The sequence below is a fragment of the Garra rufa genome, chromosome 15 (assembly GCF_049309525.1).
Source record: "Garra rufa chromosome 15, GarRuf1.0, whole genome shotgun sequence".
Lineage (NCBI taxonomy): Eukaryota > Metazoa > Chordata > Actinopteri > Cypriniformes > Cyprinidae > Garra > Garra rufa.
In genome coordinates, this window is record NC_133375.1 from 37,052,206 (window position 1) to 37,080,131 (window position 27,926).

At 33.8% G+C, this 27,926-nt stretch overlaps 2 protein-coding genes across 3 annotated transcripts in view; one reads left to right on the forward strand and one right to left on the reverse strand.

The window, feature by feature from the left end:
- Positions 1–1,090: 1,090 nt before the first annotated feature.
- Positions 1,091–8,050, forward strand: tsr2 (TSR2 ribosome maturation factor). The gene is made up of 5 exons (XM_073818594.1): positions 1,091–1,171; positions 1,462–1,552; positions 1,632–1,723; positions 5,356–5,529; positions 7,543–8,050. The coding sequence occupies exons 1-5, from the start codon at positions 1,091–1,093 to the stop codon at positions 7,672–7,674; spliced, it is 570 nt and encodes a 189-aa protein (XP_073674695.1). The 3' UTR covers positions 7,675–8,050.
- Positions 8,051–27,926, reverse strand: part of srpk3 (SRSF protein kinase 3) — a 38,203-nt gene continuing 18,327 nt past the window's right edge. Inside the window, exons 10-17 of one of the 2 annotated variants that reach the window (XM_073818592.1) lie at positions 24,359–24,557; positions 20,986–21,207; positions 18,385–18,482; positions 18,159–18,266; positions 17,755–17,824; positions 13,134–13,226; positions 11,482–11,502; positions 8,051–8,715 (exon numbers count right to left, since the gene is read on the reverse strand). In XM_073818592.1, coding sequence (XP_073674693.1) covers positions 8,531–8,715; positions 11,482–11,502; positions 13,134–13,226; positions 17,755–17,824; positions 18,159–18,266; positions 18,385–18,482; positions 20,986–21,207; positions 24,359–24,557 — 996 coding nt within the window. In that variant the 3' untranslated portion in view covers positions 8,051–8,530. The remainder of the gene's footprint in view (positions 8,716–11,481; positions 11,503–13,133; positions 13,227–17,754; positions 17,825–18,158; positions 18,267–18,384; positions 18,483–20,985; positions 21,208–24,358; positions 24,558–27,926) is intronic. The other variant, XM_073818593.1, reaches the window with a different exon arrangement.

Below are 27,926 nucleotides of genomic sequence, written 5' to 3' on the forward strand. Positions count from 1 at the left end.
ATATATATATATATATATATATATATATATATATAATGTATAATATATATATACATATAACAATATATAGTCGCTTTTAAACAAATTATTCACAAATTTTAAAATTAATTATCATATTAACTATTAATAACTAATAAATACTAATATATATATGTTTTAAAGAGTAATAAATAGTTATTAATTATTAATATTTTGTGAATTAAATAACATTAAATTAATAATAAATAAATTGATTAAATGCGACTATGTATAATTAAATAAATCATTTGCTTCATTATCATTAATAATAAATAATAATAATTAAAAATCATTAATATTTAATATTTACTATAATTAAAATCTAATTAATAATAATTAAATTGATCAAAATAATATGTTATAATCGCTATATATATTAGTTTTTAATAGTTAATATAATAATAAATAATTATTAATTAATTATTGATATTTTGTGAATTAAAATTAAATTAATATTAAATGGATCAAAAGCAACTATATATGTTATAATCACTATAACTATACTATATAACCATAACTATATATATATATATATATATATATATATACATACATACATACATATATATATATATATATATATATATATATATATATATATATATATATATATATATATATATATATATATATATATATATTAGTATTTAATATTTAGTGAATTGGTCCTCTTCCTTGGTGATGAGCAAACTTCTCCAAATATATTAGGTAAAATCCTAAAAATCTCTACATCTATGTAATCTATTAGTTATAATATAACTAATATATTTGCAAAGAAATACTTATAATTATACTTATAATACTTATAAAAGTATTATAGTATAGTATACTTATACTACTAGTATTATAGTATTATATAGTATTATAGTATACTTATAAAAGTTTTTAATGCATAGAGGCAACTTTCACTTTAATAAATATCAAGTCATAAATAAAAATCAATTTAATAAATAATCCGGTCAAGTTAGTCGTGTTTGAGCGATTTCTTTGATTATTGATTATTTGGCCTGGTGCATTTTTAGCATTCTCTCTGAAATCTGTGATCGACTCTTCAAGTCTATTGGTTTTCAAGATGGCGCCGCTCACATCGTCCACACGTGAATTGTTCAGTGCGGCAGTTCGGGCTGTTTTGGATACGTGGCCGGTGCTACAAGTAAGTACATTAATAACATTATATTCCGAAGATATATAGGTTTCGTACAATAGTGTCAGATTTATTAAGCAAGCTTTAGTTTGATCCGCATTTTACGAATTCATAAACCAGACTGCTACCAGTTTAGCAATTTAGCGCTGCCAAGTAATAACAACATGACGCGTTAATATAATATATAAACACAAATGTCGATATTTGTCCAGTTGCACAGCTCGATTTGTTCTGAAGCAGTTGCACCAAGTTGTGATTTGTAGCTTTGAATATATTGAGGACTGAGTGTTTTCTCACAGATCGCGGTCGATAATGGTTTCGGAGGCGCTTATAGTCAGCAGAAAGCGGAGTGGATGGTGGACGCGCTGCAGCAGTATTTCATCGAAAACGGTCAGAGCTGGCAAATCATTTCACTTATGCTTTGTAAGTCTTCTTATGTCACAGCAAACCTGTTTGTGCCTCCTCACAGATGACCTACAGCAGGACGAAGTGGAGGATTTCATCTCAGAGCTGATGAACAATGAGTTTGACACGGTGGTGGATGATGGCAGCTTACCGCAGGTTTGCTTGGTCTTTTAATAAATATCAGTGGTGGACGAAGTACACAAATCAAGCACTCGAGTCAAAGTACAGATACGTATAGTAAAATGTTACTCCAGTAAAAGTACTCCTTTTTTAATTTTACTCGAGTAAAAGTACTCTATTTTTTATGTACTTAAGTAAAAAAAGTACTAATAGATTGATTTATTTTGCAATTTTATATAGGTTACTTTACTTAATTTTATATTAGCATATGGACTGCGTTGACGAGAGTGATGTAGTAATGCTCACTGCGCTGTACCTGAGAGAAAACAGATTTGACCATCTCATTTTCACCATTTAGAAAAATGTTTTAAAGCTTGTTGTTTTGCAGAAAGTCATAGTTATATATGATATGAGAATAAGGCCTGAAGTTAGGAAGAACATTTTAATATTTTTTTACTTCTCAAACCTTGTCTGTGGTGTAAAAACACCCCTGGCCAAATGCCCCCAGAGTGCATCACCTTCCCACTTTCAGTATTACTGTAGTAACCATGTTCTGAACATCACATCCTTTCCTTTTCCCTCAGATGTAATCTGTCTAGGTGGTTGAATAAAAATATTTGGACTTTATATCTAAAAATGACCTAAACTTGCACCAGCAAGCTTGTTAGCTAGACAGTTAGCATCAGCTAACAATATTTATTTACTTATTTTCAGTATGGTTATGAATAGGGCTGGACCAGAATATACGATTATTCGAATATTCGTTCGGTGGGTTGGCATTTGATTTTAAATTTTGAGATTCGAATATTCGTGTTTTTTTTCCATACACCTTGCATCCCCCGCGAAACGGTTCTCATTCGGTTTAAATATGAATGAAGAAGATCAGACTGCTGTGCCACTAACACAAAGACAGCAAAAAAAAAAAAAGAGAGAGAGAGAGAGACTGAGTAATATTTGAGAGACACTATAAAGTACAGTCGGGCCCACTTGGTGGAAGCAAAGCTGGGCTGTGACTGTCGCAATGACAACCGCACCTCCGCGTTTAAATGCACACAGTAGGCTAAAGCTGACCGCAAAGCCCCAGCAAAAATAATTACCATGAATGTGTCGGGGGGAAAAGAAAGGACATATTTGAATTACTTATTAATAAACTAGTATTTGACACAAAGATGAAGTTGACGATCCCGACTCGCCATTTGCTCATTGGACGCGCCTTTAATACCTAAATGCTCTTTATGGATTAGGCCTATAGCTAATGAAAGAGTTTTGTTTTCGATTTTAATTATTTAAATTGTTTTTTTTTTACAGTTTCGGATGATATATTAGTCTTACCTTTACGAGCAAAAATGAAGTTTCACATAGCGCTGGCGCTTCCATGTTCTGCAAAGCGTGCTTCAGCTTTACTCTCCGCACAAACGATTGGATATGCGCCTTTTAATAGCACACATTTATCTAGGTTAAGCGATTCAACTAATATTGTGATATGCTTTAAGTTTTTTATATCTATGGATTTTAATTGAAATCGTGATTACTTGGTCGTTACTTTAAAAAACAAAAACTTAAATTTAACAAATAAAAAGTTTTCCAAATATACCTAAATGTAATCAATTTGCTTTTAAAAACAGCAGCTGTGCAATGGGGAAGAGAAAGAGAAAAAAGACCGGTTCCAGTCGGACTCGGGTCAATAATTCTGATGAGCTCGGAGAAGGTCCGGGCGAGGTTTTAGGAATTTTTGCAACGAATGTTTGTTTAATAGCCTATTTAACATTCTTATTTAGGCTAGTTTCATATTCAAATGTATTTATTTATTTGATTTATTTTAGCGTTTTGTAGGCTGCTTGTTTACTGACGGAAGTGCTCAAATAAACACGTACGTTTGCTAATAATGTTTGAGCCTCATTTATTTTGGGTTTCAAAATAATATACATAGGCTATGTATTTTATATATAGGCTTATATACACAAAAGTTATATATAATGTGTATATATATTTATTTATAATATATAAATTTATATATAAACACCGCGCCGATTTTTCATTCTTCTTTTATGTAAATAGCCTACCCTTTACGGTGTCAGTAATTACTGTGCTGCTAATTTCTGATTTAGGAGTGATTTGTTTGTTAAAAAATGTTAGGCTACCTTATTAAAAGTATTGCTCTTAACAGACCTGTGTTTTGTATCACTAGCGCAATGTCCGTTCATGAAGCGTAAGCTCTGCCTGCGTGACCCCTTGGGTCCACAGCAAAAATTGTTTGGATGAACTGTTCTCGACAATAAAAAATGCAAACAGAAAGACATACAGAGATTCTTGCCTTTATTAGAGAGAAGAATATGTTCAGCCCCTCCCACCGAAGCTTCGAATATTCGATGTTGATTACTACTGAAGCTTCGAAGCTCAAAAAATGGTATTCGGACCAGCCCTAGTTATGAATAAACATTGACATCTGTCTACTCGGCTAGTTGGTCCAAACAATATACTAATTTATACCTTTGATAAACAATATAAAAACAGACGTCACATTTTAGTAAAACTGAACATTAGAGCAACAGGGAATATGAACGTGCATGAGTACATTTTATTTAATCTGTGTTATTTTAATGTTTCGTTTTTTGACCTAAAACATAAGAGACACTGATGTTGATGTGTCTGCATTTAAGCATTTCAGTGGGCTTAAAACGATCACCCTTTACAGCAGATTTAGTTCGTAAATAACTGACAGTTACAATAATTAATCCTAAAATAGTATCTTACTTTTCGCAAGCGCCGGTTCTTACCTGTGAATTCAGCTGACTGGAGACTCGCTCTAAACGGCTCATTTGAATCACTGAGTTGTCGACTCGTGAACAACTGCAATTGGATCAGTCCAGTTCGTAAATGAATCGCTTGGGGTGATTTACGAATTGATTTAACAGGTTCATTGAAAAGAACCAGTTTGGTCATGAATCAGACACCATTACTGCGTCTCGGAGCACGTGATATATTATAAAGAGTAACGACATGTTTTATGAAATGTAGTTAAGTAAAAAGTACGATCTTATGCTTTGGAATGTAGTGAAGTAAAAGTAAAAGTTACTCAAAATAAAACTACTCCGGTAAAGTACAGATACTTGAAAAATGTACTGAAGTACAGTAACGAATTACAACTACTTATTTACTAATAATAAATATGTGACCCTGGACCACAAAACCAGTCTTAAGTCGCTGGGGTATATTTGTAGCAATAGCCAAAAATACATTGTATAGGTCAAAATTTTTGATTTTTCTTTTATGCCAAAAATCATTAAGAAATTAAGTAAAGTTCATGTTCCATGAAGATTTTTTGTAAAATTCCTACTGTAAACATATCAAAATGTAATTTTTGATTTGTAATATGCATTGTTAAGAACCTAATTTGGACAACTTTAAAGGTGATTTTCTCAGTCTTTTTGATTTTTTTGCATCCTCAGATTTCTGATTTCAAATAGATGTATCTCGGCCAAATATTGTCCTATCCTAACAAACCATACATCAATAGAAAGCTTATTTATTGAGCTTTCATATGATGTATATATCTCAGTTTTGTCAAATTTAACCTTATGACTGGTTTTGTGATCCAGGGTCACATATTAGTCGAAGTCATAGACCAGTTGAAGAACTGTGTGTGTGTTTGTGAAACTGTCGCTCAGGTGGCGCAGAAGGTGTGTGAGATGTTCCAGCAGTGTCAGCAGGACAGACTGAAGGAGGTCAGAGAGCAGATCAACCAGCTCATTCAGAAGAAGAGCGCTGGGAGAGCAAAGGTCACACCTGCCAAAACACCTGCTGCTGCTGATGATGATGATGATGAGGGTGAAGATGAAGAGGTACATTATTTCAGTATACATATATTATAGATCTGTGTGTGTGTAAGATTTTTAATGTTTTTAAGGAAGTCTCTTCTGCTCACCAAGCCTTCATTTATTTGATTCAAAATATAGAAAAAGCACTAATTTTGTGAAATAATTTTACCATTTAAAATAGCTGCTTTCTATTTGAATATATTTTAAAATGTAGTTTATTCCTGTGATCAAAGCTAAATTACTCCAGTCTTTAGTGACACATGATTCTTCAGAAATGATCCTAATAGGCTGGTAATTATTCTAATGCAGCTGGAGGGCAGGAAGTGATTTTTCTCTATAGGAATTACTAGCAGAAACTCAAAATGCATATGTTTTGCGTTGTTTATGGATGCTCAAATTGGTCAAACCGAGAAACCACAAGGAGATTTTATCAGGTATGAAAATTTGCTGTTCAGAAAAGGGAAAAGGCAAGAAATTGACCGAAAAGTGCAGGAAAAAGTGGTAAACCTTGTAAACCTTGAAAATGCTTGTGTGTGCAAATAGTTAAGAAAAGATGTGATAATATGTTAAGATATTAATAAAGAAATAAATAAATACAGGGTGAGAGTGGGAATTCACTCAATGCTAAACGCCAAACATAGCCAATGTAAGATATTATATTTGTCGTTTTGAGAGCTTCATTGATTATAACGGAACATTGTGAGATTGCAATAAATTGCAACGTTTTTTAGTGACTATATGAAAATCATTTCGGAATTTAAAAAAAGTTTTGCTTTATGTGCCTGACTGAAAAAGCAGAACGGATGAGATGGAGGAAAGTCTGTACTAGTTTAGTCAAATTCTGAACTAATTCTAACCTAGAAAGTGAGCAAATAGCGCTTCCATATAGTCACTAAAAAGCTGTTACTTCAATTTATTGAGTGAATTCTCACCCTGTATCTATTTATATATTTCTTTATATTTTTATATCTTAATATTATTATCTTTTATTAACCATTTGCACACACAAGCGTTATCCGACTCTCCCCCTGACCACAGACGAAGGTTTACAAGCCACTTTTCCCTGCGTTTTTCAGTCAATTTCTTGCCTTTCATATGCATTACTAGTTTCTAGTAGTGATTCCTATAGAGAAAAATCACTTCCTGTCCTCCAGCTGCATTTTGCCCGTCATCAGAATCACATGATTGCAAACAAACTATATGCTGATTTACTGCTCAAGAAAGATTTTATTATTATTATTATTATTATTATCATCATCAGTATTTGAAACATTTGAGTACTTTTTTTCCCCCCTCAAGATTCTCTGATGAATAGAAAAATCAAAGATCAGCATTTATCTGAAATAAAAAGCTTTTGTGACATTATACACTATACCATTCAAAAGCCATCAGTATTTTTTTTGGGCGGGGGGAAGAAATGATAGAAATGAATACTTTTATTTAACAGGGATGCTTTAAATTGATCAAAAGTGATGATACAGACATTTATAATGTTACAAAAGATTACTATTTTAGATAAATACTGTTCTTCTGAACTTTCTATTCCTCAACGAAACATGAAAAAAATCTACTTCTCTATTAACACTATTTTTGAGAGGCTCGTCCCATTGAGAACAAAGTATAAGTAAAATCAACTGTTTTCAACATGTTTTTTGAACAGCAAATCAGCATGTGTGACACTGAAGACTGGAGTAATGATGCTGATAATTCAGCTTTGAAATCACAGGAATAAATTACAATTTAAAATGTATTCAAATAGAAAGCAGATATTTTAAACAGTAAAATATTTCACAATATTACTACTTTTGCTGTATTTTACATAAAATAAATACAGAGACGACTTTAAAAAACAAATCTAATGACTAGTAGTGTATATAAATAATGCATTAAAATGTAAATAAATATTTTTTTTTCATTCATTATTTAATAGTACAAAATATTTGCACAGGTTGACTTGATTTATGAATTTTAAAGTATGTCATACAATATTAAATGCAAATGTCTCCTTTAAGTATCCTCTCTGGTTGTTTTTCTCAGGCTATGGAGTGTGATGGACCTGCAGACGGTCCTTCAGTCAACAGTGCAGCAGCACAGGAGCACCATCTTCCTCAACCCGCAAATCGTGAAGAAGAGGATGATGGCTGGACGGTTGTACGCAAAAAGAAGTGACTGGACTTATGGTATTAGGACTGAACATTTTCTTAATTTAAAAGACATTTTAAGGGCTTCTATCTCTCCAGCTCTGGATAATTCAACATCTGCAACCACAGCAAACCCACAGAATGGTACATCTGACTGGACATTTTGTGGTTTCTTTCATAAATACTCAGAGTACACAGTCAAATGAAATTAATTTATGCATTGGTCTTTTGTGCGTATGCAAATATGTAAATACATTTTTATGGCCATGACACTGATTCTCTCTCTTTGACTTCGTTACCCTTAATTATAATTTCTAGCATTGGTCCTGTAGCGCCCTCTTGTGTCACTCCAGCATGCTACAGTATGTTGGAGGATTATTAAAAAAATACTCCGTTATGCCGTCTGGTGTTTGTAAGTGATCCTTTATTCTTCGGTACACAGGGTTTAAGAGCTCAAGTCTTTATTGAATTCAGTCAAGTATTCATACAGTGTTCTGTATGTTCACAAACAAGCATTCCTCACACATATTCGCAGACAAATATAAAAAGGTGAGGGGCTTTTTTTTTTACTTTTTCATTTTTGCAGATGGCATGTCAAGGCACTATTTTAACATATAAATATGTGACCCTTCTACACAATTAAATGACCGTACAATGAAAACTTGACAGACGAGACACATCTCCATCATGTTCAGAGATCGAAGCTTCTTTAAATATATAAAAAACAACAGGTTTGAGGTTCTAGCTAAGTCTGTGCTCAGTTACTGTATCTCCAGTTTTGTTTTACCTTAGCAGTGAGTTTATGCTCTGAAAGGAGGATGTGTGCACCAGGTGATCAGACGCAGACCGCACAAACGCAGTGAAGACGGGGAAAACGGAGCGCTTTAGGAGTTGATCCAGGGGTGCTGTAGACACTCAGCGGCTGTGGCGCGGTTCTCCGGGATGAACTCCAGCATGGTGAGCAGGAAGTCACTGAACTGAGCCGCTTGATCCAGCGGCCACTCGTACTTCTCCAGTAAGACCTCGAACAGTCCCCACGGCTTTAGGTTGGCGATGTGCCTCAGCTCACCTACAGACACAAACACCTAGTCACAAAATTCTCATGCAAATGTCATGGTTTCCTATGATGTCCCACAAACATTTAAAAAGCATTTAAGTATTAAAATCTTGGATGTTTACTAAGGTCCTTCTATTATCTATTGAAACCCACAATGAACCCTTACGCGGTCCTCGGGGTATTTCTGGACACCGAGGACCAAATGGACTTTTTATATCAGTCAACACTATCTTGATCTACAAATAAAAATAAAAAAAATGGAATGATATCTTGATGGTATGTTAGTGTGAAAAAAAAAAAACCCTCACATTCGTGGTCTGCAACAAAATGCAATTATATAAAAATAATAGTTAAAAAACAAAACAAATGTTATTTTCCTGTTTATTAATGTTTTTACTCCTCATGTGTGCAGTTTTTGGAGGATTTAGGACATTTTTTGAATATATATTAAAAAAAAATTATAGGTTTTTATACAAAAACAGCTTTTTTTTTTGTAAAATTCACTTTATAAAAAACCCACGTCTAACTTTCATGAGGATAACATGGATAATTTCACATGGTTTGGTGTAAGATTTTTGCCCATCTTTTGGAAAATCCAGTTTTAAGAGTTAAAAAAAATACTTTTACCAGTAGGTAGCTGCAGAGATCCACTATTTGCTATTTGACCACCTAAAAGATAGCTTTTCACAAGTTTTTTTTTATATGTACATATTATGAAACACACAGGACTACATTTGGAGACCATAAAAACTGCTCTCTTATAATTTGTCAAATTAAAAAAAACACATTTGTTGTTGTTGCATTCTTATGTTTATGTTGTGTACTGCTACTCAATATGTAATAGATTTAGTTTCAGTACAAAAAATGCTAAACTTTGACAGTATTTTTTTGTTTTGTTATAATTGTGATTTCATAATATGTAGACATGAACTCAACTGAAAAAAACTTGTGAAAAGATATCTTATTGTTGGTCAAATAGCAATTAGTAAATAGTGCTCTGCAGCCATCTAGTGGTAAAAGTTATATTTTCTTACTTTTAAAACTATATTCCCCCCCAATAATGGGCAAAAATCTTACACTAAACCATATCAAATTATCTGTTTTTCCCATGAATGAAAGTTTAAAATGTGAGTATTTTATAAAGTGAATTTTACATAAAAAGCTGTTTTTGCATATAAACCTATTAAAAATATATATTTAAAAACAGCATAAATCATACGAAAACTGCACAAATGTGGAGTAAAAACATTAATAAACAGGAAAATTGTGATTCCAAAACGAAGACCACATAAGGGTTAAAATGTCAGTAAGCATAATATATATAAAATCATCATTTAGTGGGTCCTGAACCCTAACCTAATTTCAATTTATGAAAACGATTTTGAATTTTTTTGCACTTTATTCCACTGTTGCTTTTAAACCTTTCTGATGATTTTCTTATAAAAAGTGTTCAAAGTAAAAAAAAAAAGACTCCCGCATTTTTCATGTCACTACCAAAACAGTGTTTAGACTGATTTTAATTTCACCCCTACATTTATGATCAGGAAATATTCATGTGTCCCTCTCTCTCATAGCTACAGGGTGAATAGATAGGCCCCAACATTTTGAGGTAAATGTGTTCAAAAGTATAAAAAATCTGTGCATAACTTCACTTCACCATCTATCTATAATGAAACACTTTTTTGAGAATTATTTAATTTTTATATGCACAAAAATGTTCAGAACTGTTAACTAACCATGTTCTGATTAGCCTATTTGAGCTAGGTTCAAAAGTATCTAAAAAAAAAAGGGAATTTATAATCCTTTATTTGGGGATTTATTTGTATGTTTCTTTCTTTTAGTATGTGGGTTAAAATTTTGTAAAGTGATGTAGTCTATGTAATTATTGATTTACCTCTGAACACTTTTTAATAAAGGCAAAAAAATATATTTGCAAGGTAGATGCAAGCAAAATCTTAATAGGTCAATATAACCCTTCTAGTTCAATTATATGTGACCCTGGACCACAAAACCAGTCATAAGGTTAAATTTTACAAAACTGAGATGTATACATCATATGGAAGCTCAATAAATAAGCTTTCTATTGATGTATGGTTTGTTAGTATAGGACAATATTTGGCCGAGATACATCTATTTGAAAATCAGGAATCTGAGGGTGCAAAAAAATCAAAATACTGAGAAAATCACCTTTAAAGTTGTCCAAATTAAGTTCTTAACAATGCATATTACTAATCAAAAATTACATTTTGATATATTTATAGTAGGAATTTTACAAAAAATCTTCATGAAACATGATCTTCACTTAATATCCTAATGATTTTTGGCATAAAAGAAAAATCAATAATTTTGACCCATACAATGTATTTTTGGCTATTGCTACAAATATACCCCAGCGACTTAAGACTGGTTTTGTGGTCCAGGGTCACATATTACTGTGTTTCGGTAGTGACAAATTTGGGAAGTGATATTAATTGTCAAAGATTTTGACAAACATTTCAAAATGTTCTAAAAATACAGAATGAGAATCAACTGCACAATTACTACAAATGTGTACCTTGATATTATACTTGCATAAATAAATACTTAAATATAATAACTTGCATTAATACAAAATTTGTAAAAGATATTTTTTCAAGACGTTGGCACCTCTATTAAGGTGGAATATGGGTAAGGTTTAAGAGTGGGTTAGGGTGTAAGGGATGGGTCAACAGTGTTAATTACAGAAAATAACGCCCATTGCTATGATTGGCTAATAGATGTGTATGTTTGACAGCTTACTTTCTTCACAAGTGGACGCTGCTGTAATTTGGGTAAAGAACACATAAATACTCAGTACATATCAAACAATCTGTAACAACAGACAAAGCAATAGTGACCACATAATAAAAAGGAAGAAAGACAATGCAAAGACAGTGTTTTTCCACAACTTAGCACATCTTTAGAGCCATCTTTATGGTTTGGTGCACACGTTGATCTACTGTTTTAGCCACACTGGCTGTGTCCAAATTCAGGGTCTACATCCTCCTTAGGATCCTTCTTACCAGGTTGAAGGAGGAGGGGTCCTCCGAAGAGCGCAAAACCTGGAAGTAGGTGTCTGTGAATTTGGACAGCCTACCCTTCTTTCAGTTCCCTCCCTTACCCTTTGCTCATATCCTGTCGCCTAGCAACCGTGACAGCGCTAAGCAAGAAGTAAGGTTATCTGTACTGCACAAAACAAAAGAAACAAAACTGCCTTGATACTACAATGGGATTTCTAAATAGATTTATTCCTCCACCTCCATCCACAGTGGCAGAGTTATTTGCTCCGGTGAAGAGCTGGTCATTCTCTCCCCAGAGCTTTATAAACTGTTCGGTCTGCTCTTTCGTCCCTAAAAGCGTTAAAAACAGCTTCAATCACTAACAAGAAATTAGCTGTGTGTAAAGGGATATTCACACAGGCAGTGAGAAAGAAGCTAGTTTACGAAAGTGATGTTTTTTTAACATATAAACATACAAATGTAAAAAATAAGCTTAACGCTAAAACCAAAGGCCTAACTAGACAACCGCTGTAAAAAATATTTTTTGAAACGCCAGTTTTTTTAAAAACGATTATCATTACTACCGCTCGCTTCGTCCGCCATTTGAAGTGCTCTGCCGAAAGGAATTATGGGATAGGTAGGACGGGAAAGGATCCACCAGACCCATCCTTCCAATTCGGGGAAAAGGAGGACGCATTTGTGGGCCGCATTTGAAGGATCCTACGAATTTGGACAGCCTTCGTCGCGGCGCTGTGACGTAACATCCTTCAAATGAGTCCTCTGAAGGATGTAGACCCTGAATTTAGACACAGCCACTATTACCTCACAAAGAGGCACATTCCACAAGCTGTTGTTTTGGCAGACTGGATATAATATAAGCATTTTTTTAAACTAACAAGAAAGTTTTCAGTTCTGAAACTTACAGCATGTTTTTATAGTACAGTGACCTCTTATATGTCAAAAGATCAAAGGAATTTTGATTTCTCAGTTCATGACCCCTTTAACATTTAACACTATGAGAGCAGTCATGTTTTGTTGCTGGAGTTAGGAAACCTTAGAAGCTCTTTCTCAGTGGTTTAGAAATCAAGTGAACTTTGCTAACGGGTTGATCTTCAGCAAGGATGTTCTGAGCTAATAATATCCTGACTATTCATCACACGTCTGTGGAAAACCTTTTCAGAATAAGAACTAAAGGAATGAAACAGTTCATCGTGACTGAGTTTCGTCTATGACCTGATGACTGAATCTCATGTTAATGGATCATAAACATGTTCTTCATGCAAACCTTTTTGACGTGGGCATGTTCTTCATCAGATTCACCCTAATGTTATCAAGTGAGTTATTTAAACATCTAGATTAGCAGTTTAGTTAGCAGGTGGAAATCTATAAGACTAGTGTTTGGTGAGCTCTTACCTCTTCGGTTGAAGTATTCTCTGGAGTATCGGCCTGTCAGGGCAAAGTGGGGAGGAATGGGACCCAACAGTTCAATGATGTGAGCTATGTGATCTGGAAAACACAACACAATCACATTTTTGGAATTTTTTTTTTTTTTTTTTTATTGTTTTCTAAAGGCCGCATTTGTGTTAAAAATACATTAAAATCAGTAATATTGTGAAATACCATTACAATTTAAAATCACTCTTTTCTACTTAAATATATTTTAAAATGTCATTTGTTTGTGATTCACAGCTGAATTTTCAGCATCATTACTCCAGTCTTCTGTGTCACATGGTCTTTCAGAAATCATTCTAATCATTCTAATGCTGATTTGCTGCTTTTAATGTTGAAACTACCATGGGTGTTTTAGTGCCACGTTACAAAAGTAAAAAATCTAAAATTAAAGTCTTCATATTTTGAGAATAAAGTAAAAATATTACAAGAATAAAGTTGAAATATTGTGAGAATAAAGTAAATGTATTAACTAACTAACTAATTAATAAATTCCAGTGGCATGGCAACTTCTCATGGTGCTCTCAATCTGAGCCATTTGCATGCGCAGGTTATACTGAGTTGAAATGTTCCAGGAATAAAGTCGAAATGTTCCGGGAATAAAGTCAAAATGTTCCAGGAATAAAGTCCAAATGTTCCAGGAATAATGTCAAAATGTTCCGGGAATAAAGTCAAAAGTTTCGGGAATAAAGTCGAAATGTTCTGGAATAAAGTCGAATGTTCCAGGAATAAAGTCGAAATGTTCCAGGAATAATGACGAAATGTTCCGGGAATAATGTCGAAATGTTCCGGGAATAAAGTCAAATGTTTCTGGAATAAAGTCAAATGTTTCGGGAATAATGTCAAATGTTTCTGGAATAAAGTCAAATGTTCCGGGAATAAAGTCGAAATGTTCCAGGAATAATGTCAAAATGTTCCGGGAATAATGTCAAAATGTTCCGGGAATAAAGTCAAAAGTTTCGGGAATAAAGTCGAAATGTTCCGTGAATAAAGTTGAAATGTTCTGGAATAAAGTCGAATGTTCCAGGAATAAAGTCGAAATGTTCCAGAAATAAAGTCGAAATGTTCCAGGAATAATGACGAAATGTTCCGGGAATAAAGTCAAATGTTTCCGGAATAAAGTCAAATGTTCCGGGAATAAAGTCAAATGTTTCCGGAATAAAGTCAAAAGTTTCAGGAATAAAGTCGAAATGTTCCGGGAATAAAGGTGAATGTTCCGGAAATAAAGTCGAAATGTTCCGGGAATAAAGTAAAAATGTTCTGGAATAAAGTCGAAATGTTCCTGGATTAAAGTTGAAATGTTCAGGAATAAAGTTGAATGTTCCAGGAATAAAATCGAAATGTTCCGGAAATAAAGTCGAAATGTTCCAGGAATAAAGTTGAAATGTTCCGGGAATAAAGTCGAAATGATCCGGGAATAAAGTCGAAATGTTCCGGAAATAAAGTCGAAATGTTCCGGGAATAAAGTCGAAATGTTCCGGGAATAAAGTCGAAATGTTCCGGGAATAAAGTCGAAATGTTTCGGGAATAAAGTCAAATGTTTCAGGAATAAAGTCAAATGTTTTGGGAATAAAGTCTAAATGTTCGGGGAATAAAGTTGAAATGTTCTGGAATAAAGTCGAATGTTCCAGGAATAAAGTCGAAATGTTCCAGAAATAAAGTCGAAATGTTCCAGGAATAATGACGAAATGTTCCGGGAATAAAGTCAAATGTTTCTGGAATAAAGTCAAATGTTTCGGGAATAAAGTCAAATATTTGGGAATAAAGTCAAAAGTTTCAGGAATAAAGTCGAAATGTTCCGGGAATAAAGGTGAATGTTCCGGAAATAAAGTCTAAATGTTCCGGGAATAAAGTAAAAATGTTCTGGAATAAAGTCAAAATGTTCCTGGATTAAAGTTGAAATGTTCAGGAATAAAGTTGAATGTTCCAGGAATAAAATCGAAATGTTCCGGAAATAAAGTCGAAATGTTCCAGGAATAAAGTTGAAATGTTCCGGGAATAAAGTTGAAATGATCCGGGAATAAAGTCGAAATGTTCCGGGAATAAAGTCAAATGTTTCAGGAATAAAGTCAAATGTTTTGGGAATAAAGTCTAAATGTTCCGGGAATAAAGTCGAAATGTTCCAGGAATAAAGTTGAAATGTTCCAGGAATAAAGTTAAAATGTTCCGGGAATAAAGTTGAAATGATCCGGGAATAAAGTCGAAATGTTCCAGGAATAATGTCAAAATGTTCCGGGAATAAAGTCAAAAGTTTCGGGAATAAAGTCGAAATGTTCTGGAATAAAGTCGAATGTTCCAGGAATAAAGTCGAAATGTTCCAGGAATAATGACGAAATGTTCCGGGAATAATGTCGAAATGTTCCGGGAATAAAGTCAAATGTTTCTGGAATAAAGTCAAATGTTTCGGGAATAATGTCAAATGTTTCTGGAATAAAGTCAAATGTTCCGGGAATAAAGTCGAAATGTTCCAGGAATAATGTCAAAATGTTCCGGGAATAATGTCAAAATGTTCCGGGAATAAAGTCAAAAGTTTCGGGAATAAAGTCGAAATGTTCCGTGAATAAAGTTGAAATGTTCTGGAATAAAGTCGAATGTTCCAGGAATAAAGTCGAAATGTTCCAGAAATAAAGTCGAAATGTTCCAGGAATAATGACGAAATGTTCCGGGAATAAAGTCAAATGTTTCCGGAATAAAGTCAAATGTTCCGGGAATAAAGTCAAATGTTTCCGGAATAAAGTCAAAAGTTTCAGGAATAAAGTCGAAATGTTCCGGGAATAAAGGTGAATGTTCCGGAAATAAAGTCGAAATGTTCCGGGAATAAAGTAAAAATGTTCTGGAATAAAGTCGAAATGTTCCTGGATTAAAGTTGAAATGTTCAGGAATAAAGTTGAATGTTCCAGGAATAAAATCGAAATGTTCCGGAAATAAAGTCGAAATGTTCCAGGAATAAAGTTGAAATGTTCCGGGAATAAAGTCGAAATGATCCGGGAATAAAGTCGAAATGTTCCGGAAATAAAGTCGAAATGTTCCGGGAATAAAGTCGAAATGTTCCGGGAATAAAGTCGAAATGTTCCGGGAATAAAGTCGAAATGTTTTGGGAATAAAGTCAAATGTTTCAGGAATAAAGTCAAATGTTTTGGGAATAAAGTCTAAATGTTCGGGGAATAAAGTTGAAATGTTCTGGAATAAAGTCGAATGTTCCAGGAATAAAGTCGAAATGTTCCAGAAATAAAGTCGAAATGTTCCAGGAATAATGACGAAATGTTCCGGGAATAAAGTCAAATGTTTCTGGAATAAAGTCAAATGTTTCGGGAATAAAGTCAAATATTTGGGAATAAAGTCAAAAGTTTCAGGAATAAAGTCGAAATGTTCCGGGAATAAAGGTGAATGTTCCGGAAATAAAGTCTAAATGTTCCGGGAATAAAGTAAAAATGTTCTGGAATAAAGTCAAAATGTTCCTGGATTAAAGTTGAAATGTTCAGGAATAAAGTTGAATGTTCCAGGAATAAAATCGAAATGTTCCGGAAATAAAGTCGAAATGTTCCAGGAATAAAGTTGAAATGTTCCGGGAATAAAGTTGAAATGATCCGGGAATAAAGTCGAAATGTTCCGGGAATAAAGTCAAATGTTTCAGGAATAAAGTCAAATGTTTTGGGAATAAAGTCTAAATGTTCCGGGAATAAAGTCGAAATGTTCCAGGAATAAAGTTGAAATGTTCCAGGAATAAAGTTAAAATGTTCCGGGAATAAAGTTGAAATGATCCGGGAATAAAGTCGAAATGTTCCGGAAATAAAGTCGAAATGTTCCGGGAATAAAGTCTAAATGTTCCGGGAATAAAGTCTAAATGTTTCGGGAATAAAGTCAAATGTTTCAGGAATAAAGTCAAATGTTTTGGGAATAAAGTCTAAATGTTCCGGGAATAAAGTCGAAATGTTTCGGAAATAAAGTTGAAATGTTTAGAGAATAAAGTCAAAATTACAAGAATAATTTCACCTTAATTCTCTAAAGATTTCAACTTTATTCTTGTAAAATTTTGACTTTATTCTTAAAACATTTTGATTTTATTTCCGAAACATTTAGGGTTTATTCTCAAAAATTTTCTACTTGATTTTTTAAACATTTTGACATTATTCTTGTAATTTTTACTTTATTTTTTAAACATTTCAACTGTATTCTCAAAACATTTTGACTTTATTCTTGTAAGTTTAGATTTTTTTTTTTATGTGGCACTAAAACACCATTGTAGAAAACAGATGTGCTGCTTCATATATTTGTAGAAACAGTGTTACATTTTCTTTGAAAAAAAAACAATTTATTTGAAATGGAAATTTTCTTTACTTTTGATCAATTTAATGCATCCTTGCTTAATAAAATAATAATTTCTATTTAAAAAAAATAAGTAAAAATTAGAAAGACTGTTCTCAAACTTTTGAATTATGAACCAAGCATACCAGTTGCAAATGAGAAAAAAAAAACCTCTGTGTAATTTAATTATTTTTAAGAGGCTCATTCCATAAAAAGGTGTTTCAAAATTATTGACCTACGGTAACCTAAGTAACCTTGAAGGAAGACCAAGAGAACTAACCTTCATCTCGAGTGTAGTCCTCTCCTGAGTGAGGCTCAAACAGGTAATCTCCAGTTGCCAACTCAAACGCCTGTGGAGACACATCATATGTGTCAACAATACATTGTATGGATCAAAATTATATATTTTTCCTTTATGCCAAAAACATTTACGATATTAAGTAAAGATCATGTTCTATGAAGATATTGAAGAATATATTGATATATGAAGAAATTTCCTACCATAAATATATCAAAACTTAATTTTTGATTAGTAATATGCATTGCTAAGAACTTCATTTGGACAACTTTAAAGGTGATTTTTTTTTTCAATATTTAGATTTTTCAGTTTTCAGATTATGTATAAATCTCATTAATTTCAAAAAATTAAAGTGAATGTTAGATCAACACTGAATGTCTTCATACCATACACGCAGTGCTCCATATATCAGCGGGAGGTCCGTACTCGGCTCCAATCAGCACCTCCAGAGCTCGGTACTGACGCGTCTGGATGTCCTCGGTAAAGTGCTTGTGCTGATATGAAGGAGAGGACATCAGTAAACATCACATATCACCAGCTCTTTGTGTTCAAACACCTGATGCGATTCATAATTCACTTTCTGAATGCCTGGAATCGACCCAGTGTACTCACCACCCAGCATGCATTGCCTAGGTCTGCAATCTTGATGCGTATTTTATCAGCGTTCTGAGGTTCAAGAGGATTCACTAAGAAATCAGCAGCAGAGTACGCTGGGGGGGGGAACAGACCATTTTAGCAACATAATTACAGCCAATCAGAGCGTATTTGACATTTAATTTAAAATGAACAGCCCTACAGAGAGCAACAGTCAGATTCCAGAAGTAAGAATCCCATTTATTTTCACCATAGGGGAATAGATTTTGAGCGATAACTTATACATCTTTTAAAACAGACCTACTGTGAACTACAGGCTGTAAATCAATGGTATATGCTTTTGTTGATACTATCAATCACATTACTTCAACTTATTTTTTAAATAACTATTTTTAACAGTGGAAATATGGGTGAAATACTATACTATCCATAACCCTGCAAAGCAATTTTTACTAATTAGATAATCCAACCTCAAAAAACACAGCAAATGAAGGAAACTCTTTATGCTCTCAAATTACTCAAATAATTGTATGCATAAAATACGTTTTGCAAAAAAAGTAAAATATATTATTTCAATATGCATTTATACTTAGACTTGTTTTATACATTTGTACATTATAAGATTTTTAATGCGTTTTAAAAAGCTAACCAAGCCTGCATTTATTTGATCCAAAGTACAGCAAAAACACAAAAATTGTGAAATATTTTTAGTATTCTAATATTCTGATTTGCAACTCAATGTTGAAAACAGAATTGAAAGTTGAAAGTAGAATGTTATATTATAAAATATATAATAATATATAATAATATATATATATATATATATATATATATATTAGGGGTGGCACGGTACATGAAAAAACAAACCGTTTGGTTCGCTTGTCTCGGTTCGGAGAGTGTGTGCCTCACACGGTTCAACGGTTGCGCAATGTAGCCTCGTGCACGTAGTGAGTGTCCTTTTTGCGGGAAATAAGAGGTGTGTGTGGACATACAGACAGTAAAAGTGGAGTGCTGCAGGTTACGTCACGTGTAGAAATGGCAAGTGGGAGAGATGAGGAAGGCTGCCTGGAGTTGGAGGATGCGCCAGCGTCGTATAAGGGGCCGTTCACATGTAGCGTCTTTTGCACGCTCAAGTTCGTTATTTCAAATGTAGACGTGCGGTATGCGCGCTCATAATGGAAGCGACGTGGTCACGATGCGCACGCGGTGCGACGCGCTCGTTTTTTCCAGGTGCGTCCGTGCTGCATCGAGATTGAAACATCCAAAGACTATAGAATACCCTTAAAGGGACTTTGAAACATCTCAACTTTTCAGAATGCCACAAGCGCACCGCAGGTCATGTGACATGAACAAACCAATCACTTGTTTAAAAGATAGAGCTTAAAGATTTCCTCTCTTTTTCTTTTAAAAGATACAATTTTTGTAAGAGCTACACTGACGTTGGCAGTTTGATCAATGCAAGTTAATTCTTCAGTTCAATCTTTATGTGCTAAAAAGGCACATGAATTCCTGTAGAGATAGCAATACACATCCTCCTGTTTTTGCCAAATAAATGAAAAGCATGTCATCAATGTCTTCTCTCTTGCTGTATCAAAATCTCCACTAGCTTTCCTCAGAGATGGTCCCAATAATGTGCTTGAAGTCAAGTTCAATTCAGTTTGTGCATGTTTACATGATATAACAATTTATTTTTAATAATGTATCGTAAATTGTGGATAATTAAGCTACATATCATGCGGCAAAGTAAATTTCTGGAGTGTTAAAGATTAAAAGAAAAACAAAAAACAAAAACAAGAACCGTACAGAACCGAAAACCGTGACCTAAAACCGTGATACGAACCGAACCGTGGGTTTTGTGAACCGTGCCACCCCTAATATATATAATAAAACCTTTCGTAACATTATAAATGTCTTTATCATCACTTTTGATTCATTTAAAGCATCCTTGCTGAATAAAAGTGTTCATTTCAGATAAATGCTTATCTTTGGATCTTTCTATTCAATAAAGAATCTTGAAAAAAAAAAAAATTTTAAATGTTGATAATAATAATAAAAATTTTCTCGAACAGAAAATCATCACATTAGAATGATTTCTGAAGGATCATGTGAAACTGAAGACTGGAATAATGATGCTAAAAATGTATCTTTGATCACAGGAATAAATTATATTTTAAAATACATTCAAATAGAAAACAGTTTTTTTAAATAGTAAAAATATTTCAAAATGTTACTGTTTTTTTCTGTACTTTAGATCAAATAAATGCAGGCTTGGTGAGCAAAAAAGTCTTCTTTTCAAAAACATTTTACTGGTAGTGTATTTATCCATCGTTTTAAATTAGACGTGACCACTGTGATCAATCTCTCAATATTTTTTGCCCTTTACAGAAAGTCTGTTTTTTACATATTTTGCTTCAAATCAAAGTTCGTAATGCAGATTACCTCATAGCTGGTTGGTTTGGTTCATAGTTTGTAATTCAAAGACTATAAAACAAAGACTTTCTAATCCCTATAGGAATAATGAATGGGGAAGAAACACTTCCAGAACCAAGGCTGATATAGTGGCCGGACACTGTTGCTCTTTGTTACTAGTTTTCCATCAGCACAAAGCAGAGTACGTACAGTTTGGAGAGAGCAGTGAGCGCTCCGTGGAGTATCCGGAAAGAGTGGACAGAGCCGACTCGGAGGTAGCTGACAGGATGGAGCCAGACATGCCGGACAGGCCCGATCCAGGGCTGGAGAAGCGCAGGGGTCCGAAACCGTTACAGCCCTCCTCCAACCACGACGAGCCCGATTCTGGACTGTGTTTATTCAGAGCTCCTATAGAGTGTCCGTTACCGTTCACTGTAAAACACATAAAGAGGAAATTTAAATCTGGCCCCACTTCATTAACAATCTTTTCTTAGAATTCAACAAAAAATTAAAGCATCTTAGAGTAGGGTCCTATGATTTCCTGCAATGCGGAAAATTGCATGAACACATGAACATAATTTCCAAAGCTGCTATGAGTCACTTCATGAGCATTTTACCATTTCTTATAAGAAAAACTATTTTGTCATACCATAACACAAAAAGAAACTTCACAGCATGCCGTCAAAATAAAAGTTTTTGTTTAACTTGAAGAAACTGTGACAGAAATAATTACTTAAATGTAATGATAACATTACTACTAATAATAAAATTATTAAAATATTATTTTTAAGGAATAATTACCAGAAAAATTATTTACCAAAATTTATTTCCCAGAAAAATGTAAAAACACATCACAGTATTTCTAAAAAAGAAAGATTTTTTTATATATAAATATATAAATAATCAATTATTTAGGGATATTATTGTTAAAATGTAATTAAACCATTAAAATTAAATCCAGAAAACAGAATGAAATTGAGAAAATTTTGGAATTTGGTCAAAATAAAACGCAATTTGAGGAAAAAAAAAAAATTATTTTATAGACATGCTTTTTGATTAATAAAATTTTAATTAACCATTAAAACAGAGTGTAGAAGAGAAAATTAAAATAGAAACAAAACAATTTAGGGGAAAAAAAAATTTAATGTATTTCATAGGAACGTTTGTTAAATTTTGTTCAACTTTTAATAAATTGCTGTTAAATTGTGTACGTTCAATTTGTTTTTTCAAGATGTGTTCTTGTGTTCAAAAACAGTCAGACGTAGCAAAAAGAAACTGAATATGCATCTTGAGATGCTGTTTTTAAAAGAATACTTCTAAAATTGTTTTCGTTTTCAAAAAACAACTTCTAACTTGAAACAGCATCTTAAAACACAAGAGACTAAAAAGTTAATGAGAAGCACTGCATGCATCAAAAACATCCATGTAGGACACAGACCAATGCATAAGTAAAAACTGTAGATAATTCACCTCTTCACTGCCCTGAGGTCCAAAAACTATGAGCTGTAACATGCAAAATGTCTGCAAACATGATTATATTTAATCCTCATCCTCATTTTAACACAATTTTCCATGATTACTAATACTAGTAGTGATGCTCCGATTGATCGGCCACCGATCATGATCAGACGATATTGGCTTAAAATAGCTTGATCGGTGAACCCCAAAAGCACCGATCAAAAAAGCCGATCACTTGACGTAAATTACTCGCGCGACTTTTTTCACACGTGCATGCACGGCGCACAGGTAAACAACAGCAGAGCGGAGCTTACCAGTGGCAACATGAGTACTAAATTCCTTATTTGTTTTGTAAGGGTAGTCTTGTTATTAAGCATGTGACTAAGTTGTGCGTGTACAGAGCGCTGACTGTAGTTTTGCTGGAGAAGTTCAAGTTTACTTTCGGTTTCATTCTCTGCTATCTTCAGTGAGTGGTAAATGTGCGTGCTTGAATGTAAATGAATGTATCTTTCTACACCCGTCATATTGCAATAATGTTACCGCTGTATGTCTGATTGTTGTCATCAGTTCATGTTGTAGTTCAGTTCATACAGAATGAGGAGAAACGGTGCGCGTGTAATTCACGTGCGTATGTTTAGCGCCATTTTATCGCATCGCAATTCTAATGAACGCATATAGATGTTACTGAGGTGAATGTTTATGTTTCCTATATACAGACGGATTCTAATATATCGTATTTAATTCAGCCTAAACCACATTTTACTACCTTTATCCTAATGACTGTGCAATGCTGGATAATATAATCCTTACATCATCTTAAAAAGCAGCTATAAATAGCCTAACAAGCAAAGAACATTTACATTATCAAAGAACTTCATCACTAACTAGTGTAGCCTAGTCTAGTGCGAGGTGCACTCCCGTTATAATCAGTTTATCTATCTACACTGTATGATGAGTAAATCTCTTCCCCATGCGGCGCGTTTAGGCAACGTGGCCACTCTATGCTTGTGTTTATACCACAGCAAGTTTCTGAAGCATCCTAGAACCAACTCTCTGCACTGCATCGCTAATTAGGCGCCTTTTTGACGCATAATAATAATAATCGTCTTGCTATCGTCAAAGGCATCAGCAACTGGCGATATCTCTAACTATCGTCGATACACGATACTATCGTCTACAGTCCTAACTTGGTGGTTCTTCAAGATCTTGACTGTAGCCTATTTCTACAGGTTTTTTTTTAATATTGTTAATTTAGAGTTAGTTTCATTTCTACAAATGGTGCAAACTCTGCTAGATTATAGATCAAAGATTCCCATTCCCCTGCCATTCTGTGATCGGCAGTGATCGGCGATCGGCCCCAAAAATGCTGATCGGAGCATCTCTAAATACTAAATCAGTATTTGATGAGCTATATAGATCACACTAACAAAAAACATCTCTAATTAATCAGATATTTTATTTTTGATAAAAACATTTAAACTATTAAATGCAAAAAAAAAAAATCTTAAACAATATATTCACAGTGCTATCTTCCACACTGATATATAACTATAGATAAATTAAAACAAATCTGAGGAAAGATTGTATATGCAAGAGATTTATGTAAAAAACAAAAAGCAGAAGCTGCATCATCTTCATTCTCCCTCAAATTCATCTTGATGTTCTAGATGTCATTTTGCATGTGTAGTCGGTTCATTAATTAGATTTCCATTTGATGGCCATTAATGCTGGATAATACTGTTTACAGAAATGAAATCACTTTTTGCCACTTGAGTAAAGGATTTGTTGCTCGCTTTGAGACGTTAAGAGTGATGTTTTCTTTTTCAGGAGACGTGCATAATGGATGTCTCATTATTTTCTGGCTTGAAATATAGACGAAAATAAATGGAACTGATTTGACAAATTAATCTTGTTTATGTTTACCACATATTAAACTTTTCCTCCATATTGTACATAATCTGTCAATTGATCAAAGAAGTCCCACAAGGTATTTTACAAAGCCTCATTTTTGAAGTAATAACATATTAAAAACTATAGCTCACAAAGTGAACTAACACTTTGTGAATTCATTCAAAAGAATCATTAAAGCATGATTCAGAAGTCAGTTTGTATAAATGTTTCTCACTTTGTGCGTGTTTGTTGTCGTCCTCTTCATCCTCGCTGAGCCTCCAGAGCGCTCTTGTGTTTCCAGAAGCATCCGGCGGCAAAACTCCATCCAACTCCTCCATCCTCTGTAGGTCCAACAGCCTCTCATCCAACAGACGCTGCTGCCGTTTGGCCTTCCTCTTCAGCTTCTTCTTCTTATTCTTTGATATTTTACCCATCTAGACACAAACACACATGGACAAGATAGTTTTGAAAACAGAGTTTTAAAGTGCTGGATCAAAACCAAAAAAACATCATGGAACACCGAGCTAATTTCAAAACTAATTTCATAAGGTCTGATGTTAGCTGATCAACCTGTGTAATTATGATTACGTTTGTAAGAGCAAACTAATTTCACACACTTATTTTAATTAAAATGTTCTCATACAAACAGAATGTGTCATAGTGGTTAATGGAATAGTTCACCAAAAAAAGAAAGTTTGCTGAACATTTATTCACTCTCAGGCCATCCAGTATTCAGATAAGTTTGCTTTTGTATCAAAACAGATTTGGAGACATTTAGCAGTACATGACTTGCTCACCAATGGATCCTCTGCAGTGAATATGTGCCATCAGAATGAGAGTCCAAACAGCTAATAAAAACAACACAATAATCCACAAGTCGTCCATTAAGATGTTTTTAACTTCAAACCGTTGCTTCTGACTAAAATACAAATCCATAGTAATAACAATCCATAATATTGCTTCTTCCAGTGAAAAAGTCATCAACCAGGAGAGAAATATGCACAGATCAAGCACTGTTTATAAGCCTAAACAGATCTAAACAAGTATGCTGGTGGATGTGAGGGGACAACAGCAGGTTTACTTTTTCACTGGAGGAAGTGGTAATATACATTATGGATTGGTATTTTGGCCAAAAGTGATGATTTGAAATTAAAATGCCTAAATTAAAGATTTGTTTCACAAGATGTTAATTGATGGACTGGAGAGTTGTGGATTATTGTGATGTTTTTATCAGCAGTTTGGACTCTCATTCTGGCGGCACCCATTTATTGATCCATTGTTGAGCAAGAGATGTCATGCAGAATTCCTTTTCAGATGAACAAGGAAACTACTCTACATCTTGGATGACCTGAGGGTGAGTTTTTTTTTTTTTTTTTAGCAAATTTTCATTTTTGGGTAAACTTTTCCTTTAAGAAGGTTGCTCATTCAAACTCAAAGGAAACCCCTAAATGATGTTTCTTACTTAAAACATTTTGTAGAAAACCCATGAAAGATTTGTGTTATTTAAAAAAAAAATCACATCGTTTTATACATATTTTGGACTACTGGGGTGCAATTATCACCTGAAATGGTTGCACTCTGTGAGCAACATAGAGCTGCATGATTTTGGATAAATTTAGAATCACAATTTTTTTTGTCTCAAATAAAGATCATGATTTTCCCATTATTCTGACCAAAAAAATACTGTTTGACAAATTATTAATTGCTGTGGTCTATTGAAAAGTGTTTAATTCATTTCAATTAATTAACAAATATTTTAATATATAAAGCACCATAATATATTTTAATATATTTCAAGCACCAACTACTTTCAAATGATGAACTGCTTTATTTTGATCGGTACCATAGACATCAATGTTTATATCCAAACTATGACCTTTAATCTTGAGTTACTCTGTAATAATATAAATGGGCTATAAGACCAAAAATACTGGGTAGTTGTTTCTTACCTAAACATGGTAACTGTCTGCTCTCTGTGTCAACGACAGCACAAACACAGATTTGACTGTTCCGGTTAGACTTTTTCAAAGGTTTAACAGGCACAGACGAACCGTTGTCATTTAGAAATGAAATTGCGTGGGTGTTTGAATCAAGTTTACGATCTTTTAACGATTATTCATGCAGCTCTACTGCAACACAACTCAGAATACACAACTTCATAAATAAAATAGGGGTGTGACGAGACATGTATCCCACAAGCCAAGACGAGAAAGAAATCCTCGATGAAATATAAAGTGAAAAATAGTATTTTACACAAAATGCAAAAAATATAGGTTCATTTTGATATGAACTTGTACTTTATGACATTAAGCTACTTTTTAAAATGAATTATAATAATAATAAACGTAATCTAAAGATGCATGATTCTGGATATATTGAAAATCATGATTTTTTAAAAATCAATTAAAGACCATGATTCTCAGACAATTCTGAAGAAAAAAATCTAAACAAAATTATGTAATTTACTAGTGGTTCTGACAAAATGTTTATTGCTTAAGTCTTTAAAAATATATATATTCCATCAATTTAAAAAAAAAAATGTCAGTGTCTCAATTAACAAAGACTTGTTTCACTATTGCAATCTCCTGAATGAATGATTCCATGATAAATACTTTTTTTAAACGTGCAGTTGTCGCCACCTCCTAGCGGAAGAGGATAAGCGTTAAAATGTAAACACTGCTAAATGTTTTGCGAGGATATCTTCACGTTCTTGCAAGACCAGTCAGATTTCGCGAGACACATCGGATCCCGTCACATCCCTAAAATAAATACTGATACGACAACCACAGCTACTGAAATAGCTTACAGGTGGCGATAGATATAAGTGTAGGCTTAAACCAAATGCCGTACCATTGATTTTTCCCCACAAGGAGTCTAAACACCCACGCTGAGAAACTCATTCAGTGGGTGCAGCGTCATTACAAGTGTCAGCATGATTACATCCCGCCAGGATGGTATCTAGCGTTTCTTGTCTCTGCCATTTTTAAGCTCTTTTACTAAAAGCCTCAAAGGCATCAGGGCTAAAGCAGAGAGAACAAAGACATGGGTCTTTAGAAAGTTTTATTCGTCCACAGGCATTTTAACCACTCTTTTCTCACTAGGAAAAGCAGGGAAGATTTACATTGCTTCTCTTGTTGCCCTTTTGACTGAAAATTACAACTAAACACAGCACAATGTAGCATCGTATCAGTTTTGTGTGTGTGTGTGTGTGTGTTGTGTATTCAGAGTGTTTTTGCGGTAAAAATAGCAACTGTAGCAGCAGTAGCTCACTGCGTGCAGCCATTTCATGCCATCAAAATAATGGCGTCCACATAGTCCAAAATATGTATATAACTATGTGGGCTTTCTAAATAACAAATCTTCGATTGGTTTTCTATTACATATTTTAGTAAGAGACATCACTTACGTTATATTAAGCCATACAAGTCCTAATACCCGGGGTTCCCTTCAACAAAAATAATTGAGTCACAACTGTGTCCTTGACCTAAACGCTTAACCCCAAGTTACTCCAGGGGGACCGTCATTGAAATAAGTCCTTTCATGGGTCGCCAACCTAAGGCACAGTTGTCAGAAATGGCATGCAGAAGGGTTATTTTATTTAGTTACAGAAGCCACTGTGCATTAATCATGATTTTCATGACATGTTGTCCAGGGGTCGTTTCTAAACGATTTGTTCATTTTTGATACTCTAAGCTTACACTGACGCAGCATAAAGTGAATTCTGCCAGAGGGGACAACTGACACCCCTCCGCCATTTCCAGCTCTGGGACTATTTTGGGATGGAAGCACCGTTGCCATGTCTG

What these genes read in the sequence shown, in the direction of transcription:
- tsr2 (XM_073818594.1), top strand. Translation starts at nt 1,091, where the DNA reads ATGGCGCCGCTCACATCGTCCACACGTGAATTGTTCAGTGCGGCAGTT. An exon ending in ATACGTGGCCGGTGCTACAA is followed by an intron (nt 1,172 to 1,461) that starts GTAAGTACATTA and finishes GTTTTCTCACAG; the next exon opens with ATCGCGGTCGATAATGGTTT. An exon ending in GCAGTATTTCATCGAAAACG is followed by an intron (nt 1,553 to 1,631) that starts GTCAGAGCTGGC and finishes GCCTCCTCACAG; the next exon opens with ATGACCTACAGCAGGACGAA.